General features: G+C 41.3%; 2 protein-coding genes across 2 annotated transcripts in view; one reads left to right on the top strand and one right to left on the bottom strand.

The window, feature by feature from the left end:
• Nucleotides 1-19,381, bottom strand: part of ALDH5A1 (aldehyde dehydrogenase 5 family member A1) — a 40,620-nt gene extending 21,239 nt beyond the window's left edge. Inside the window, exons 1-4 of the mRNA XM_027874041.1 lie at nucleotides 18,898-19,381; nucleotides 6,584-6,667; nucleotides 4,447-4,617; nucleotides 236-352 (exon numbers count right to left, since the gene is read on the bottom strand). Coding sequence (XP_027729842.1) covers nucleotides 236-352; nucleotides 4,447-4,617; nucleotides 6,584-6,667; nucleotides 18,898-19,257 — 732 coding nt within the window. The 5' untranslated portion in view covers nucleotides 19,258-19,381. The remainder of the gene's footprint in view (nucleotides 1-235; nucleotides 353-4,446; nucleotides 4,618-6,583; nucleotides 6,668-18,897) is intronic.
• Nucleotides 19,230-19,938, top strand: part of GPLD1 (glycosylphosphatidylinositol specific phospholipase D1) — a 63,172-nt gene continuing 62,463 nt past the window's right edge. Inside the window, exon 1 of the mRNA XM_027873828.1 lies at nucleotides 19,230-19,308. Coding sequence (XP_027729629.1) covers nucleotides 19,256-19,308 — 53 coding nt within the window. The 5' untranslated portion in view covers nucleotides 19,230-19,255. The remainder of the gene's footprint in view (nucleotides 19,309-19,938) is intronic.

Here is a 19,938-nt window from a genome sequence, read left to right on the forward strand (position 1 = left end):
TGTGTGTGTGTGTGTGTGTGTGTGTGTGTGTGTGTGTGTGTTCAGACTATAACATTATTGAGAGCAAAGGGTGCTTCTTGCATTTCTTTGTACCCATGGCAGTTAGTATAGTGTCTGATACATTGTAAGCTTTAATAACTGACTTAAACGGTTGGACTGGATGGCCTATAAAGTCCTTTCTGATTTTAAGTTTATAATCCTATGTATGAATGAATACATGAAGAAACTTGCTCACCTCACCAAGAGCCAGGGCAGAAAGAGGTGTATCTTCTGCAGGTTTCACCACCACTGTGCAACCAGCTGCCAAAGCTGCTCCTACCTTTCGGGTAATCATAGCACTGGGAAAATTCCACTACAGTCACAAAGAGGGAAAAAAAGAAGTTATAAGATAGTTCTGGAGAAATGTCTGCTTAATCAACCTGTCCCCTGGAGGATGAGTTATTTACTGACTACTAGATGGATTAATCACCATACTGAGCCCTGCTACCAGACACATGACAACTCTACAGGTAAGATACAAAGCCTACTGGGAAGAGAAACTTTTTTCCTTTTTCTTTCTTTTTCTTCTTTTTTTTTTTTTTGTAATTAACAAAAGTAACAAAAAAATCTGCAGGAATGAAATGCTGTAATGGCAGAGATCATTAAAGACAGAAGAAGATCCCATTGTTCCTCTTCGGGAACCTTAGTATAGACGGAAGACAGCCTGGAACCATACCATGCAAGGGGAGAGAAAACGTGGTGGGTTTGGAGGCAGAAGACCTGGTTCAAATTCCCTCTAGGAGATTACTTGGGTGAGTTACTTCTCTACATGTGTCCTCAGTTTCCTCATTTGTAAAATGAAAGGGTTGGACTACGTGATTTCTATAGGTCCCTTCTTTTTTCTAGCTCTAAAGCTGTGATTTTATGAACCTCTAACCTAGCTATGATGTGGGGAGAAACTGTTTAGGATTACAAAGAGGAGAGCAGAAAGCAGTTCAAGAAAGGTTAGGTAAGAAGAAACTGCTTAACTGAATAGATCTCTTCATGTAACGTCTGGGCTCCCAATCTAGACTGTAGGCTACTCTCGTAAGGGCAGAGGGACAATGTACCATACTTCTCTACAGCCTGAGCATTAATCATAGTGCCTTTCCTATAAATGCTCCCATTTTTGTCAATGACTTGAATGAAGGCACAGATGTCTTGCCTAACAAATTTTCACGAGACATGACATTGGGAAGGAGAGTTGATACTCTACATGATAAAATCACAATATATGACAATCTTGACAGGCTAGAATTGGGGGCAGGCTAAAAGTTAACAAGATGAAAATCAATAGGGAGAAAGTCTCACTTTTTTTTTTAGGCCTGTGATTTTATCATATATGGAGCATCAAGTGAGAAAATGCCCTCTGCCCATCGACAAAGATCAGCAACTATTCTGTACCTTATACTCTTAGGGGCACTGAGAATACTCTGCCCAGGATTACAGAGACATTACAGGGGAGAGTGGCATCTGAACCCAGTTATAACATCTTGTTCTCTGGTTCAAAAAACTGAATGTACAAGTACAGGTTGGAGGAGGATGTGAAGAGCAAGCATTATTGTCTTAAAAATCAAATGCAGGGGGGACAGCTAGGTGGGGCAGTGAATAGAGCACCAGCCCTGGAGTCAGGAGGACTAGTTCAAATCTGACCTCAGACACTTGACACTTATTAGCTGTGTGACCTTAGGTAAGTCACTTAACCCCAATTGCCTCACCAAAAAAAAAAAAGTTAAGACTTGAGCTGAATCCTGAAGACACTTGACACTGATTAGCTGTATGACTCTGGGCAAGTCACTTAATCTCATTGCCTAGCCAAAAAACAAAAAAAACCCACAACAACAACAGCAGCAAAAAATCAAATGCAGAGATTCTTGTGTGGAGTTCACGGACTAGAGGGAAGTGGACAGATTTCAAGAAGTTTGTAAACTTGTCTGAGGAAAAAATGATATCTTTATTTTCACTAACCTCTAACTGAAATTTAGCATTTTCTTCAATTATTTTGAAACCTTTTGAGAAGGGGTCCACAGGATTCATCAGACTGCCACGTCACAAAAATGGCTTAAGAACCTCTGGTCTAGGGGTTTTCAGGGGCTATAAGCTCAGTATAAATCAGTAGAATGACCTAATAATAAAAGTATGGAGTTTAGACAAAGGAAGGTGAGAGTCCTATCATATTCTATCCATGTATCTGTGTATATAGGCAGCTAGAGTGTGGAGGGGATAGAGGGCTGAGTCTAGAGTCAGAAAGATCAAAGTTCAAATCTGGCCTTGGACACTTACCCACTATGTGACCCTGGGCAAGTCATTTTACCTCTATTTGCTTCAGTGTTCTCAACTGTAAAATGGGACACACAATAGCATCCACCTCACAGGCCTGTTGTGAGGATCAAATGAGATGATATTTATAAAGTACTTAGTACAGTGTCTGGCATACAGTAGGTGCTATATAAATGCTGATTCCTTTCCCTCCCCTTACATTCAGATGGAGTATCAAGTTCAGTTCTGGGAAATGCATTTTAGAAGGGATATTGACGGGCAGGAGCACATCCACGAGAGGGCAACTATGGTGGTAAGAAGACTTGAAATTATGTTATTACAAAGATTAACTGAAGACACTGGGGATCCAGAGAAGACTCTGAAGGAACATGACAGCTATTTTCAAATGTTTAAGCGACATCATTAGAACTCTAAGGGATCTTGAGATCAACTCGTACAAGTGAATTCCCGGAAAGCAAAGGAACTCACTAGTCCAAGGTCACACAGTTAGCCAGTAGCAAGGTGGCTACTCCAGTTCCAAGTCCAGTGCCCTTTACAGGCTACCACATTGTCCCAAATGATTTATTTTGCTTGGTCTCAGAGGATAGGGGAAAAAAAAAAAAACACCACACTAATAAATTAAAAGGAAACAGATTTTGCCTAAATATAAAAAAAAATTATTTCCTAAATAGGGTTGTTCAAAAATGAGTGTGGGGGTAGCAATGTTCTAGTCATGAGACATTTTCAAACACAGGCTGAGCGACCACTCTGTTGGGGATATTGTAGGCAGGGTTCATGCTCTTGCTAAGAGAAGGATTAGATCAGGGGTTCCTAATTCTTTTTTGTGTCATGGACCCCTTTGGTAGTTTGGCAAAGCCTTTTATCAGAATTTTTTTAAACTTATAATCGAAGGAAATACAAATTTTCAGTTAGAGGTTAGTGAAAATAAGGATGTTTATTTTTTCCCCATCCAAATTCATGAAGCCCCTGAAATCTAGATATCCATGGATCCTGTAGAGATCTGTGGACCCTGAGTCAAGAAGTCCTGGTGTAGATGACTTTTGAGGTTTCTTCTAGCTTTGTGTATGAAAGATTATATGACTTTACATTTGCTGCTGCTGCTGATGATAATTACCATGAGTTAAGCAAACACTTTGCAAAATGTGACCCATATTACAAAAGGAGTTTTTACAGTTTGGAGAGTTACAGAACATAAAATTAGGCTTAAGAAAGCAACTTAATTAAATCAAGTACAAAGATATATCATTAGGATATGTCATCATGCCACTGAATTATCGTTCCCCTAAATAAGGCCCTTGCATTCCAGTAACACTCATCCCTATATGACTCTTAACCATTTACTTTTAAAAAATGTACTCCCACCCATCATTGCCATATCTAAAATTATCACAGGACTACTGAGTGATAAACCCACGTAACTTTGAAAAGGAATCAGGAAAATCAAGAACAGGTTCAGCAACTTTAGGAGGAGTCCAATCGTCCCTTGACGTTTGTGGAGTTTGGGGTGCAGGTCCACTATAAATGTGAAAAACTGTGAATAACTCTAAGCCCCACACCAAACCTTTACTTTTAATAATTCTGATCACATTTAATAAACACACAAAACAAGAAAAACAACCCACTGCACTCATAGAAAAGTTGCAGTTTCTACTCAGGAGAGATCAGTACCTCACACCACACAAGTCTCTGCAGCCACCACTGCAGCTGCTTCCCAAATTTCCTTCTCCTACATAAAGCACCATGGAGAAAACTACGCAATAGCAGAGAAACAAGGAGAGTACATAGCCACAGTTCTTTAGCGCACTGAAACTTCTAACAAAATTTCACTATAGTAAATTTATGTATATTTATGGTAGTTAAATGATAAAAACAGATTAATAATATACCATTTTTATGCATTTATGACCTACTAAATTATTTTAGTTTTCTTTACATACGTGCATTGTCTGTGATTTTGCCACAAACCTCCAAAAATTCTAATTATCAATGGCCAACCTGTGATATAACCAAAAACGAGAATGTGAAACACAAAAATGTATAGAGATGGCTGTACATCTTTTCACACTGAAGAATGAATAAACTATTTGATGAATCTCATCATTTCCCTATAAATGATCCTTTCAAGATCTAGCAAATCTTTCCACTTACTGGGGTGATGATGGCAGCCACCCCAACAGGCTGCTTCAGGACCAGGCCCCGCCTGTCCTTTGCAGGGGTATGAATGATGTCTCCATAAATGCGTCGTGCTTCTTCGGAAAACCACTCCAAGAAAAAGGCCGAATAAAGAACTTCTCCTTGGGCCTCCTTTAGGGGCTTTCCCTAAAATTAAACCAGAAGCATATAAAAGATACATCCATTGCTGAATGACTTGTGGGTTTGCCAGGGGTAGGGGGGGAGGACTCCTACCACCGGAGGGTGTCCTACAGCTTACAGTTTACAGTTTTCTAAAACGAGCTAACAATGGTGTTGTTAGTTAAATGATTTGTCCATAGTCACACAGCTAATGTCAGAAGGATTCTTTCTGACTTCCAAAGTCTACCTACTAGACCATTCTACATGTGCCTACATTCTCACACATCATTTTTTTTGCTGCTTTTTTAAAAAATTAATTTGATTTATCAACAATCACTTCCATAAGCAGAGTTTTAAATTTTTCTCTCCCTCCCTCCCCCTCTCCCTCCCCAAGATGGCACACAATCTGATACAGGCTATACATATACATTCCTATTAAACCTATTTTCACATTAGTCATGTTGTATGGAAGAATTAGAAACAATAGAAAGAACTATTAGAAACAGGTAACAAAATAAAACTGAAGAAAAAAATAGCAAATAGTATGCTTCCATCTGCATTCAAACTCCACAGTTCTTTTTTTGGAAGTGGATAGCATTTTCCATCATGAGACCTTTGTAGATCTTACACATCATTTTTAAAAAATGCATGATGAAGTCACATCTTTGATATCTCCAATATCCAAAAGGCTAGTATTGTTAAGTTCAGAATTTTAAAAAGACAAAAACAAAAAGAAAAAGAAAAGGCTCGTGTATGCTTTTTGTATTCTTCAAATTTTAAAAGACTTTAGTCAGTGTATTCCAATTTCACAATTCACTGATCTTCTCCCTGCAGAGGAATTCCTCAATTTATCATGGGTCTTAGAAAACAGTATCACAATAGGTGAAGGAAATAAAAGTGAGTTTATGTCAGTTAGGTGACAATAGATAGAGCACTGGGCTTAGAGTAAGGGAGATGAGTTCAGATCTGGCTTCAGATACTTAACTGGTTGTGTGACCCTGGGCAAGTAACAAACTTTATTCGTCTCAGTTTCCTCAACTGTAAAATGGGGATCATAACAGCACCTAGCCTCAGGGCTGTTGTGAGGATCAAATAAGATGCCTGTAAATCCCTTAGCATAGCCTGGCACACAGCAGGCGTTATATAAGTGCTACCTATAATAATAATGATCACAATAATTATTATAATCATTATATTATCACAATAATAATCGTAATTATACCATGATCTTATATTAGTAAAAGTCTACATTTGGTGCACGAATTTTCAATTTTCATAGCTATTTAGGAAAATGTATGGGTGAAAAAAATATGGGTTGGGCAAGAACAAGGGATGACAGTTGTTTAGCCTAAGTATTTTCCTTGGTCTCTTCCCAATGTCATCAAAAAATGAGGAAGGTCCCAAGCAAGATGGATGGACCCCCTGTGCCAAATTTGGACATGGACATGAACAAGAGTCACAGAGGCAGGCAAGGATGGGTCATGATCTGCACTGTTAAGAGAGAACTTCCAAGCCAATGAGACCACAGATCCATTGGAATATTTGACTAGCTAATCAGTGGGCTGGGGATTATTATTTTAATTTACTCATCTCTCACTGCACCACAATAACAATATTAAAGGGAAGATAAAAGCTTTTGTTTAACAAAGGATTCCTGGATACACCTACACACACACACACACATACACACAGAAGAGATGCCAGAGACATCCTGTTCCACACATATCTGAACAGGAACCTCTCTATAACATATTCAACAGGTGGTCATTCCACCTCTACTTAAAGTTACTCTCCTATTTGTTAGCATGAGAAAATGAGGAGAGCCTAACTTGAGCCCTTCACATATATATATATTCCTAGTTTCAGGGTAGCACATTTATACATCACCCTGGCTACTGACTACTTACTGATTTTCAGGATAGCTTCAAGCCAGGGAAAGCCACTGACCAGGGTAACCACTAAGGAAGTCAGACAGGTTACTCACTGTACTCACATTTTCAGCTGTGATTATCTTGGCAAGGTCATCTTTATTCTTTATCATCAGATCATACCATTTTCGAAGTAATGAACTCCTTTCCTAAAGGATAAATAAAAAGGAGAGCACCTTATCCTAATTGGCCTGTAGTTCAAAGAATGATACATGACTATAAATTTCTCAAAATATTACAGGCACATGGGATGATATGAGCAAAGAAAAAGAGATGTGGAGAGCCCAGAATTCAAAATTCAAGAGATATCAAAGAGATTATTTGATTGAGGTTACGTGAAAAGGAACAGTAAGAAATGAGGCTGAGAATGAAGCAGAGTCATTTCTGGTTCGGCGCAGCCCAGTCAAAATGGCCTTCTGACAGTTCCTTATGGGAGACCCCACCCTCCATCTCTTTGCCTTTGCTCAGGCTGTCCTCCAGGCCTAGAACGCATTCACCTACCCCTCGTGGAGTTCCTGGTTTCCTTCACAGCTCAACTCAATAGCTACCTCTAAGGAAGCATTTTCTTGATCTCTCCCAGCTTTCAGTGCCTCCACCAAAAAACTCCGTTCTATTCATTTCTATTATTACTTGCCTCTATGTACACAGGTGTCTCCCCAATATAACATAAGCCCTTGAGGGTAGGGACTGGTTCAATTTTGTCTTTGTATCCCCAGTCTCTGGCACACAATGGGCGCTTACTAAGTTGTTAATTAATAACAGGGATGGAGAATCAAAGATTTTTGTATATATCTGAAAATGATAAGCAATCATCATCAAATATAAATAAATGTAAAACAAAGAGTAAAATCTTATTGTAAAAATTCTTAGCCTTTAAAAAGCTAGAACCAAGTGCATAAAGCAAAAACAAAATTAAAAAAACACAGCACTTTTGTCCTCCTCCAGGCTGACAAAAAGTTCGATCACCTTGGGCCCAGTTTTTCCTCCTTTCTTCTTTTTTTTAAAATTATTTTTGAATAGATGGCTTTAATTGATATATATCTGCAATCAAAACATATACAATTCTGGTTTTGTTGATTTTACTCTACATCAACTTGTAGAGGTCATTCCTTATTCCCTAGTATTCTTCATATTTATTTTTTTAAAATAGCACAATATTGGGGCAGCAAGGTGGCGCAGTGGATAGAGCACCGGCCCTGAATTCAGGAGAACCTGAGTTCAAATCCGGCCTCAGACACAGAACACTTACTAGCTGTGCCACCCTGGGCAAGTCACTTAACCCCACTGCCTAACCAAAAAAAAAAAAGCACAATATTCTATTACATGAAGACATCATAATTTATTAAGCTATTCTCAAAACTGTTGAACATATAAATGCTTCTTTTTGCTATGACAAAGAAAGCTATTGATGATATATTTATGCAGATGAGTCTCTTTTATGAGGATATGGGGAAAAATTCCTAGCAATGGAATCACTAGGTTGAACAGTTTTGTTACTATATATCCAGTGCCATATTGTTCTCTTCTAAAAAAGTCTGTAACCATGTGCAGTTCCACCAGCAATGAATCTTTACTATTTTCGCTTGTTATTTGTGCTATCTTACTGCGTTTTAGGTGGCATCTAAGGGTTGCCTTGGTTTGCATTTCCCTGATGGTTGAGAAATTTGAATATCTTTCATGTGGTTACTAAAGGTTTATATTTCCTCCTTTGTGAATTGTTCATATCCTCTTCCTCCAGTGGGGAATGTATATTATTAGTCTTATATGTGTCAGTTCCTTATAGATTATAGAACTTTATCTGATATATTATCATTTTTTTACACTAATCACTTTCATTTAATCCTGGAGATACTGCCTTTTTATATGCAAAATCGCTTTATCATTAAGTAAGGGGCTTACCACAATTTATCAAGGTTGGAGAAACCTACGGCTGAGAGTAGAGGATCAGCTCCTCCTTTCCCAAAGCAGATAATACCAGAGAAAGTAAAGTGGAAAAGATAGGTAGTGGGAAGCTAAACAATGGAGTTGGGTGAAAGAGACTTTTAAATAAGGACTGAGAATCATTCCCCTGAAAAAGTATTTGCAAGGCTTCAGAAGGCCTCCTTCCCACAAAAAGTTTAAAGAAAACCCTCCCCCAAGAAAGGGGGCTAATTCTAGAGAGAAAGACTAGAGGGGAGCAACAGGGTTACAGGGTAGCGGCCATCCAAGAGGGAGTAAGTAGATAATTTTCCTCCTAAGTCAAACCTGCACAACTCTTCTTTTTAAACTTCTTTTGGACGCAGATAGATTAGACTAGAGACAGACTGATGATAGTTGGTTGCCACAAGTCATGTGACAAACAGGAGCGTGCACAGTGGCAACCCTACATTTTTTCAAGGGCTGCCCGAAATCCTTTAGCCAGCCACAAGCAGCCCTCGGGCCATAAACAGTGCAAGCTGTCCTAAGCCAAACACCTCCAACTTCCTGCCATTGTCATATTGGTATAACCAAGCCCATTTATTTTGTCGCCAATGATTTCTTCTGATTGCTCATCAAAAATTAACACTAGAGTAACTAAATCAAGTCTTTGTATTAGGAAAACTAGCTAGCAATGGTGTGTAAGATAAGTGGAGGGAGGAGAGAGTGGAAGCAGAACGACCAGTCAGAAACTTACCATAATAAAACAGGGGAGAGGTAATAGGGCCCAGACTAGGGTGGTGACAGTAGGAATGGTAAGGAGAGGACGCATACCAGGGATACTTTGGAGATAAAATTGACAGGACTTGACAACTGATTAGAAATGTAGGATGAGGGAAAGGGACGAGTCAAATATGACTCCAAAGCTATAAGCTCGGGTGACAATGTCAATGATATCACCATTCTCTCAGAGATAGGGAAATCAAGAGAAACAGGTTCTGGAGGGAGGGTGGGAAGAAATATGAGTTCAGTTTCATTCATGTTGAACTTGAAGTGCTAACGCAACATACAGGTGGTAATGTCCTGCCGGCAACATAACTCTAGTTTCAGAGAAATGTCACAGCTAGTGATGATAATTTGAGAATCATCCATGTCAAAGAAATGGTTGCAACTTCATGAATGGAAGAAATCACCACGGGGAGGGTCCAGGTAAGGAAGGGAACCAAAGATGTAGGCTTAAGAAAGGCCAAGGTTAAGGAAACATAAGATAAGAGATTAATCAGCACAAGATACAGAGGAAGAACACTTAAAGAAATAGAATACAAAAATGAAAATGACATAAAATTCTCTGACTTTTAAAAACCCCTCATAATCTGACTTCCACCTACTTTTCCAGTCTTCTTATATACTACTCCTGTCTACATACTCTGCAATCCAATGACACAAGTTTCCTTGCTGATCCTCCAACAGGATAGTTTATCTCCTGATTCTAGGCATTTTCACTATTGTCCTCCATGACTGGAATTCTCTCCTTCCTCTCCTGGCCTCCTTCAAGTCTCAGCTACAATCTCACCCTCTGGGTGAAGCCTTACCCAATCTCCCTTAATGCTGGTGCCTAACTGTATGTGTAATATCTCCTCCATTAGACTGAGAGCTCACTGAGAACAAGGACTGAGTTATGCCCTTCTTTTTATCCTCAGCACTTAACCACAGTTTCCGTTAAATAGATGCTTAATAAATGCTTGTTGACTTGACTTGGCATAATTCCTTCCCTCAAGGAGCTAGAATCTACTGGGAGAATATGCACAAATAAATACGATACAAGTTAGAATCTGATAGGGGCAAAGGAAAGATCTGGACAAAGCGTTCCAGGAAATTTTGAGAATAGAGAAAACATGTTCATGCTGGGGGTTAGGGAGGGAAAATCAGAAAAGTGGAAAGACTCAGGGAAGCCTTCATGGAAAAGGTGGAAGCTGGGCTAAGTTTTAAAGGAAGAAAAGTATTTCAATAGGGATAAAGAATCACAGAATCTGAGAACTGGAAGGGACCTAAGTAACCACCTAGTCCAAGCCATACACAAAAGGAATCCTCATTATATTCCCAACAAATGGTCAGCCAGCTTCTGCCTGAAGGTCACCAAGGAGAGGACCTTCTCCCCTGTCCCTCAACTTCTGAGTCAGTCCACTCTTTCGAACAGCTCAAAACAGAGGGAACGAGTGTTCAAGGCATGGGAAATGATACATATGAATACTCAGAGGCAAGGTAGTACTGAGAGGAAGGGATGGAGAGGAGTAAGGTGCTTGTGAAGAGCCTTAAATGCCAGCTAAGGAAGAATGTTTCCTGTCAGGTAGGTATATTCAAAGCACATTAGGTGTGGGTAAGGATGCTTGACTAACAGAACACGTACCCACATGCCTGCCAAACTATAAGAACAAATTATCATGCTCCTATATTCCCCAAGCAGAAAATTAAGACAATATAGTACTTTTCCTACTCTACGCATGAACACATTATCTGAACCTGTATTCACTCTTTTTCACTGGATTATTCCTCCCCACTCTTCTGAGTGACCTGACAAGTTGTTTTTTTTTTTTCCTATTACTGCACAAGGGTGTTCTTTAGACTAATGCCTGTAAACTTTAAAATGCTTGGGGCTTCTAGGAGAAAAGGCATCATAGATGTTTAATAACAACAATAAAACACTAATTATATCTTGTTTACTCACAACACAGTAAGGAGGCTATGAGTGCATACATGTAAATACATATATATGATGACAGCAACAGGTTATTTTGGGTCAGGTGAAAGAAAAATCAAAACAGAGCCTGTCGACAGGAAAAAAGAAAAATCAAGTCTGTGGTAAACATCTGAGGATGGGAAAGATCACTAACACACAGAAAATGATACTGTTGGAGAGAAAAGAGTATGGTTACTTTATGTATTATGACACACTAGAACGAAGAGAAATTTGCTGGGGAAAACACAAGGATTAAAAAAGTAAATTCTGCTTCCAAGATGAAATACACTGGTGCCAGTCAAACTTTATGGATGAAGGAGGAGGGAGCAGAAAGAATAAGTGATTCTTGAACTCTACGCAAGGTTGTGAGAGTGCTGTGGGGGATAACAGAAGTACAAGAAATGGTCCCTTATCCTCAAGAAATTTGCAACCAAGTTATGGAAAAAAATAATAAATATAACAACCAAGCTATACTGGGTTCAGAGAAGGGCAAAATCATCAAGGGCTAGAGTGATTTACGAAGGTTTCATGGAGAAGAAGTTAAGGGGCAGCTAGGTGGCCCAGTGGATAGAACACTGGCCCTGGAGTCAGAACGACCTGAGTTCAAATCCGACCTCAGACACTTGATACTTACTAGCTGTGTGACCTTAGGCAAGTCACTTAACCCCAACTGCCTCACCAAAAAAAAAAAAAAGCTAAGACTTGAGCTGAACCCTGAAGAATAGAAAAGATTTGGATAAGTACATAGAAGATCAGGGAGGCATTCTAGGAAAAAGCAATGGATTCACAGCATGACCACTATTCTTCCTTCAAACAAAAGCTGGCCCCCCTCACTGAGGATGGAAATTGCTGGATTTGGAGTCCTTAGCCTCCAATACTAATGATAGTGATTGATACTTCCTCAGCACTTTACAATCACAAGGTTCTTTATAAATGTTATTTCATCTGATCCTCATGACAACCCTGGATAGTACAAGTATTATCATCTCCATTTTACAGAAGAGGAAACAGGAGCTCAGAGATTAAGTGGCTTGTCCAATGTCACACAGCAAGTTAGGGAGCTGGGACTGAAACTCAGTTCTCCTGATGAGTCCAACGCTCAGACGGGATCTGGGGCCATCCGGTGGAGCAAACACGGGGATTTGCCTGCATTAGGTCTCTAGGTATGAAACTGATGATATCATAAACATTAGCTGTTTCAAGATTTAAGAACTCTTTGTTTCAGGAATAAAGATGAAAAGAATGTCGTAACAGTAAGGCTCCATCTAATAAGATCTGCTGTTATCTTAATTACATTGATGGGGGATGTGTGGGTAGAGGGGTGGGTCAATTTGAAGTGAATAAATGCGAATGAGAAGGATCAATATCATAAGCCTCACAGTAGCAGTTGAGACAACCCTGGGCCCTCCACATCACCTCTACGGGTTGGAACAAGTCTATAAAAGCTTCCAGTATACCTGCATCCCTGAAAACTGCTTCTAAGAGCAAAGACCATCTTAGGATCATGGTCACATGGGGATGAACATTTTCTAGTTTTCCCCCATAAAGACATGGCTCTAGTAACTGATCCTTCACAAGACTCCAAAAAAATGGGTAGAAAGTAATTTATTTGGTTGCCTTAAATGTGCTTTTCCCAGCAAGCAAGGAGATGAATGAAATGGACGATCCAGTAGTAGTAGGTTTGTTAACAATAACAAAAGGTGCCAGGTGACACAGTGTTGAGTCTTAGAATTTGAGAGCTGAGTATCTTCTCTAGTTCTTCTTCAGCCCTACCCACCAAACTTGGGATGAGCTTCTGGGTAGAGTGCTAAGCTCAAGTTCAGCCTAGCCCCAAGAGACCCCAGCATCACATTATTCCCCTGTAGAAGGGCAGAAGGGGAATCTCAGGACTATAAAAAATCCTGGTCTTTTGGTAATCAAAGGCAGTGGAAGGCCCATAATGACCCTATATTCAAACATCACAGGAACCTGGAAGAGGAGGGTAGCATCCACAATCAACTGTTCATTCTCCTACGCTATAGAGGGCAAACTCCCACTATAGGAGCTTCTGCTCCCTTCATCCCTGTGATTCAGTCAACATCTTCTGAAGTGAAAATCTCTCTCTTTTCTTTTCCAACCTTGAAACAACAAAGACCTAAGTCCAAGTAGTGCTTCTAACACAGACTGGTTGGATGGCCCAGGCAGCTCTCCAAGTTGCAACTAAAATTTTCTTTTCTTTTTTATGGCATTTAGGGTTAAGTGACTTGCCCAGGGTCACACAGCTATTAAGTGTCTAAGGCCAAATCTGAACTCAGGTCCTCATGACTCCTGGACCAGTGCTCTATCCACTGTGCCACCTAACTGCCCCTAGAGAGAGTTTTCTCATTCATGTGTCCTATACCAGGGAAATCTTGGGTCCATTTCCTATCCCAATCACTTTCATCCCTATCTACCTCAGCCCAACTCCCAACATAGTCCATACCCTCCCACTCCATTTCAACCTCTGGAACCTCTGCCATTGTTCTGTTACTGTGGTTGCTGTTATTTTTTAACAAACTCCCTTTCTTTCAACCTCTTTACTTTCCACTCCTTCCACTTTATTTTCTACCTTCTTGAGCTAATGAAAACCTGGTTTTCTCCAAAAGATACTTCATCTCTTAAAAATCTCTCTAATACTAGATGTTTCTTCTCTCAAATCCTATGATGGGAAGAAAAGATGTGCTTCTTGCACCTCACTTGAGCTTCTGGACTGTCCCTCTGTCACCATCACTCAGCAACCTCTTCTTTGACATTTACTCCATCCATCTACATAACCCTAAACAGATATTGGTCATAATCATCTGCTGTTCCTTATGTCCTTCTTCTTCCTTTCTCAAGGAGTTTAGTACCTGGTTTATAGTTTTCCTCCCCACCCCAATCTCTGCCCTCATTCCCAGAGAATTTAATATGCATGTGATGCCTCTTTGTTTTATCTCCACCCCCACTCTCCTAACTCATTTTCCCAATTCATCACATTCCTCAATTTTTACGACCTACACTGTCATTCTACCTCAGCCACACAGAAGGATGGTATCTCACCATCACCTATAAGGGTTCTACTTCCATAAAATGCAATTCATATTCTCCACTCTGTATACCATCTGCTATTCTTCCATTTCCTCCTCAGTATTACTCCTCCTAAACGTATGCTTCATCCTTAAAATGATGTCCAGTCACCTACCTCAAAAGGTAGTTGTAAGGATCAAATGAGATTTCTGTAAGGCAGTTAGTAAAGTGCCTGGCATATAGAAGGTGTTTAATAAATTCTTGTTCCCTCCTTCCTTCCCCATTTCCCAGGATATACAGGGCCCATCTCTAGTTGTCCTGATCTCTATCTCACCACTGGACACAGATAGCTCTGGAGGAGAAAGTGAAGCTGGTGACTGTGTACAACCCTCCCTCACTTAAATCCAATTCACTTGCATGTCATGGTCCTCTTTGAGAGTGAAGGACAAACAGCAACCCCAGGCTATCACCCCTGCTCTGGCTTTATTTTCCTCCCTTCAGTTTTGACTAATTCAACTGTACACCTACTGGTGTACAGTTAAATCTCTTCTTGAGATTTAAGTCCCACAGATTCAATCTTTGTCTTTCTGTCAATCATGTCTTGTTAAATACTCCCCCTGAGATTCTCCCCTTGTTCTTTTGCCAATCACGCCTTTTGGGGTTGCCCTTACCCACCATCTTCTTCACTCCTACTCTTGTGATTCTGGTGAAAATCACATAGCCATGCTGACTGGGTTCACCATAAATGGATGTTATCTCATATTAAATGGACTCTCACTATTGCACGGCAGTCCTTTTATTCCATTCTTGACAATCAACTCTACTCCTCATAGTGACTATTCTAAAACCTTCTCAACTCTCCTCAAACCTCCTATACCACATCCTCTCACCTTCCTCTCAGCAGAGAATCTTGCCTCCTAGAATCCATTGCAAATTCCTTCTTTTTCTCTACTTTACTCTCTCATCTCCTTTGCTCAACTGTCTGATAAAGATGTAGTTCTTTCTTCTTACCAAAGCCCATCCCTGTACTTGTACTCTTCACTCATTCCTTCCCATTCTCTCTGAAAACTTTCCCCCTTTGATTGTTCCCTTTCTTAAAACCTTCCATTTTCCATTTCTCCTTATCTACTAGCTCCTTTCCTGCTGCCCACAAGTATGTCCGGTTCACTCCCTTCTCTAAAAACAAAACAAGCAACCAAAATCCTTCATTTGACTTTTCCACACACTCAAGCTACTTATCTCCCCGTCTCCTCTTTTAGGAGGAGAGTCTACATTACTGCCTTTGTTTGCTCTCTTCTCATTCACTTCTTAAATTCTAAGAGAATCTGGCTTCTAATCCCAGCACTCCACAAAAGCTGTTCTCAAAGTTACCAATAATCTCTTAACTATTAATTTCAGAGGTTTTTCTCAGTCCCCATTCTACTTGACCTCTAACAATGTCAACTACCCTCTTTTCCTGCATATTCTCTCCTTTGGTTTCCATGACACTTTCTCCTTTTGGTTCTGTTCCTTCCCTTTTTTGTTGTTATTTATGGATCATTGCTCTTCTCTCATCCATTAAGTGTAGGAATTTTGTCCCTTCTCTCTCTACAGACTTTTACTCAGTAATCTCATCAAGTCCCATGGATCCAATTCAATCTATGTAAATGAATCCTGAATCTATATATCCAGCACTAATCTTTCTACTGAACTCCAGTCATGAGTTACCAACTGCCTGTTAGATATCTCCATCTGTCCCACAGGCATCTTAAAAATTCAGTATGTCCAAAAAAGGAACTCATGATATTTTCCCCTAAACCTATGCCTCCTCCAAATTTTCCTGTTTCTCTGAAAGATAATACCATTCTTTGAACCACCAAGTTGGAGAATCTTGGTGTTATCACTGATACATCCCTTTCCTTTACCCCATCATTTTCAATGCCACCTCTACAACTGGGACTCTGCCTTTTTTGGATGATGGGCCCCTTTGGCAATCTGGTAAAGTCCATAGATCCCTTTTCAGAATAATGTTTTCAAATGCATAAAATAAAGGATCACAAAAGAAATCAATAATATTGAAATATAGTTACCAAAATATTAAAAAACCAATTTTTTGGACTCTAGATTAATAATTCTTGTACCACATCATCCTTTCATATGTTCCCTTACTTCCACTTACATAGTCACTCTTGCTTGGTCTCCTGCAAAATATCATTGGGCTTCTTTGAAACGAAGGACAAACAACAAATGATCTCCAGGATATCAGCCTTCTCTAATCCATCCTTCACAAAGATGCCAAATTGATATGCAAAAAAACACAGATTGATCACATCACTCTTTTACTCAAAAATCTTTGATGGTTCCTTCTTGTCTCTATGATAAACTACAAAATCTTCAGACTGGCATTTGAAGTCCTCTACAATACAGATGTCAAACACCAGCCTACCAGGTTCCTGCCTGCAAAACTCCCCAGTGCACCCAGAACCAGATTAAAATGTAACTGGGGGGCAGCTAGGTGGCACAGTGGATAGAGCATGGGCCCTAAAGTCAGGAGGACCTGAGGTCTGGCCTCAGACCAAACACCTGACACTTACTAGCTGTGCGACCCTGGGCAAGTCACTTAACCCCAATTGCCTAAAACAAAAAACAAACAAAATGTAACTGGAAACTGCTTACAAAAATAAATAAAATAAGACACAGATAAGGTTAATTTGTGCTAAGTTGTGCAGTGTATAGAGCTCTGGGCCTTAAGTCAGGAAGAAGTATGTTCAGATACTTCCTAACTGTGTGACCCTGAGCAAGTCACTTAACCCTGTTCACCTCAGTTTCCTCATCTGTAAAATGAACCAGAGAAGGAAATGGCAAATCCCTCCAGTATCTTTGCCAAGAAAACCCCCAAAAAGGGTCACAAAGAATCAAACGACTGAAAATGACCAAACAACAAAGTCAGTATATGGCCTATAGGCCTATAGATCTGTTTCTATTGAGTTCAACACCAATTAAGTCTACAATTTGACTGCTTACTACCTTTTCAGGCCTATTACATATTATTCCCCTTCGTGCTATATACATTCCAACCAAATGGGTTGACTAGATATTCGTCACACATAGTATCTCATTTCTTGTCTCTGGGCTTGTGAACACTGTCTGGGCCTGGAATGCACCACTGCCTCACCTCTGTCTAGATGATCCTTCTGTCGAAAAAGCTTTTCCTGATTCCCTGAATTTTTAGTGCTCTCTCCCTCTTCAATTTCTCTTATTATTACTTATCTTTTAATATTTTATAAATCCACTCTCCCCACCACACCCCCAGTAGAATGTAAGCTTCTTGCAGATGCGGGCTAACGTTAGTCTTTGTAAACCCAGCGCCTAGCATAGTGTTGGCACAAAGTAATCACTTAAAAATATTTCCCTCACAATAACCTTGTAAGATAAAGAAGTACAATGATTATCATCTCTATTTTGCATATAAAGAAAAAAATGTTTAAAAGTAGTGTCTTTTATGAACTTTTGGGGTAAGGTAAGCATCAGGTTGAATTATCCTTTTTCTAGATAATGGGAAAATCTGTAATATTACCTTATAAGAGACATCCTTTTTTCTTCTTCCCCTCGTTAAGGAAGTGGGGCAGTTACTGACTTGGTGATTACCTATAAATGGCTGCTTAGACTATGAAAAATCCATTATTTACTGTGAGGCTTCTTAATTGGCTGAGCCTGGGATTGAAGCAGGGACGAATGAGTTCTGTCCAGAAAGACAGGCTAGGTCGATACCAAATCAGTGTGAATGTGAAGGGAAAAATGTCATTCTCTTTTTGAAATGAATATAATCCTCAATATGAAGGCTATATTAGTGTGCAAAAGTCCCACTTAGTCTGCACTGTTTTGCTTGAATTTCTGAATTCCTTGCCCCTACATGTACATTCTGATTTTATTTTCTTTCTCCCTTGTGAATAAATCTCATGAAAACGATATATGTAGAATGGAGAAAGAAAAGGGGGAGTTGGTACTAGAACTACAGCATTTAGGGTTATTGACAAAACAGGGAAAGGTAATCAGTGACTGGATGCAGATGACCTCTGAACCCATGTCTAGTCTGGTTCAATGATCAAAAAAGGAGGAAGCTCTTAACCTCAAGTCAAGGTTTTAGAGTTCATTGACAATTAAATATTGTTATAAAGAAACTCCTAGGCCAAAGGAAAGATTCTCTTAGGTCAGTTTCCCGATGGCTTTGATTCTCTTATCTCCGTTTTTCCTTAACAGAAACTCAGCTTCTTAGAAACACGACTTGCCCACAATCACACATTTGGTATAGCAGCAAACCTGGGCTCGAACCCAATCATTTGCTCTTTCACCACAACAAAGGGACAAGATACACACTCCGGGCAAAATTAATAAATCGATACCAGAATGTGGTAATAATGACAGCAGCCGCAAAAGTCACGTAAACGAACATCTTTAAGAAAGAATCCTCTTCCTTCAAGAGTGCTAGAGCTTCCCGGGAGACTGATTCTCTCTCTATTCTTCTGGGAGGAGAGGGAGATTACGCTCAGTTCGGAGGTCACCTGCGCCCAATCACTGATTATCTTTCCCTCTTTTGCCTCTAGCCCTGGATGCCCCAGTTTCTAGTGCCAAGCCTCACTGATGGGGGGTAGGATTGACCTTGGCCAAGTCCCCTTTTCTGGGGGAGAAGAGTCGCTTACTCTGTCAGGACCCACTTTCTCCTCCTCCCCAGGGCGCTCTCACCTTGGCGGAGACCCCCCTCCAGCTGCAGAAAGCCTGGTGGGCGGCTCTCACGGCCCCCCGGGCCTCGGCCGCCCCGCAGTCGGCCACTCGCCCTAGCTGGGCACCGCTAGCCGGATCCTGCACTGGGAAGGTGCCTGCGGAGGCGGGCAGCCAGCGGCCCCCCACAAAGGATTCGGTGCGCAGCAGGGCCCCTGGGAGCACGGCCGGACCCCCGCTGTAGCCTCGGAGCGGGTGGGGACCGGGCCCCGCCTCAGGCAAAGGCGGGAGAGAGAGAGGGCAGCGGGGGCGGGGATTGGCGCCCGGAGGCGGCCAGGCCAAGCGCAGGGCCCGGCAGTTCTGCAGCTGCAAGCAGCTGGTCATGGTCCAGGCGGCAGCAGTGGCGGCGGCGGCGGCGGCAGAAGCAGCAAACAGGCGAGTGAGAGCCCCGGGTTTGGGGGAGACCTGGACTGGAAAGGTGCAAAGAAGTGGCAGAGCAAGGACGCGCGAGCGGAGGCGGGCGGAGCAGCGAGCGCTCGGGGCCACGCAGCGCGACCCCAGTACGCACTCTCCCCACGCCCCCTTCCCCCCTCCGTCCTTCCCTCCCTCCCCGACTCTGCACCTGGCTCCATGTGCCGTTCACCTTGCGCGCTCTGCAAAGCCGAGCGCGCTTTTGCGTTACTGGTGCGGAAAAACGAGCTTGGAAGGCGATGAGTTAAACTCTAGGCCGGAATTGTACCCGCCAACCTGAGAAGAGGTTCGCTTTCCTCGGATATGTCATGGTGGAGTCTGGGGTTGGACTAGGTCGCTGCTGAGGCCCCTTCCAGGGCTAAGATTCGGTGTCCTTTCCTCTGACATTCGTCGAGAGCCCCTCATGCCTTAGGCATTCCGGTGCCCGGTCCAGGATTTGCATTAGTCCTCAGCCAGGGGTTAAACCTGTAAGCACTGCGGAGGGAACCTGGTCTCTGGCAAAGCCCATTACTTCTTGCCCCCACGTATAGCCTTAGCATCCTTTTCTCCATCTCATCATCTCTCTGCAAATAAGAGAACTTATCCCCACTTCGG

Source organism: Vombatus ursinus, unplaced genomic scaffold, assembly GCF_900497805.2.
Source record: "Vombatus ursinus unplaced genomic scaffold, bare-nosed wombat genome assembly UNPS02000577.1, whole genome shotgun sequence".
Taxonomy (NCBI): Eukaryota; Metazoa; Chordata; class Mammalia; order Diprotodontia; family Vombatidae; genus Vombatus; species Vombatus ursinus.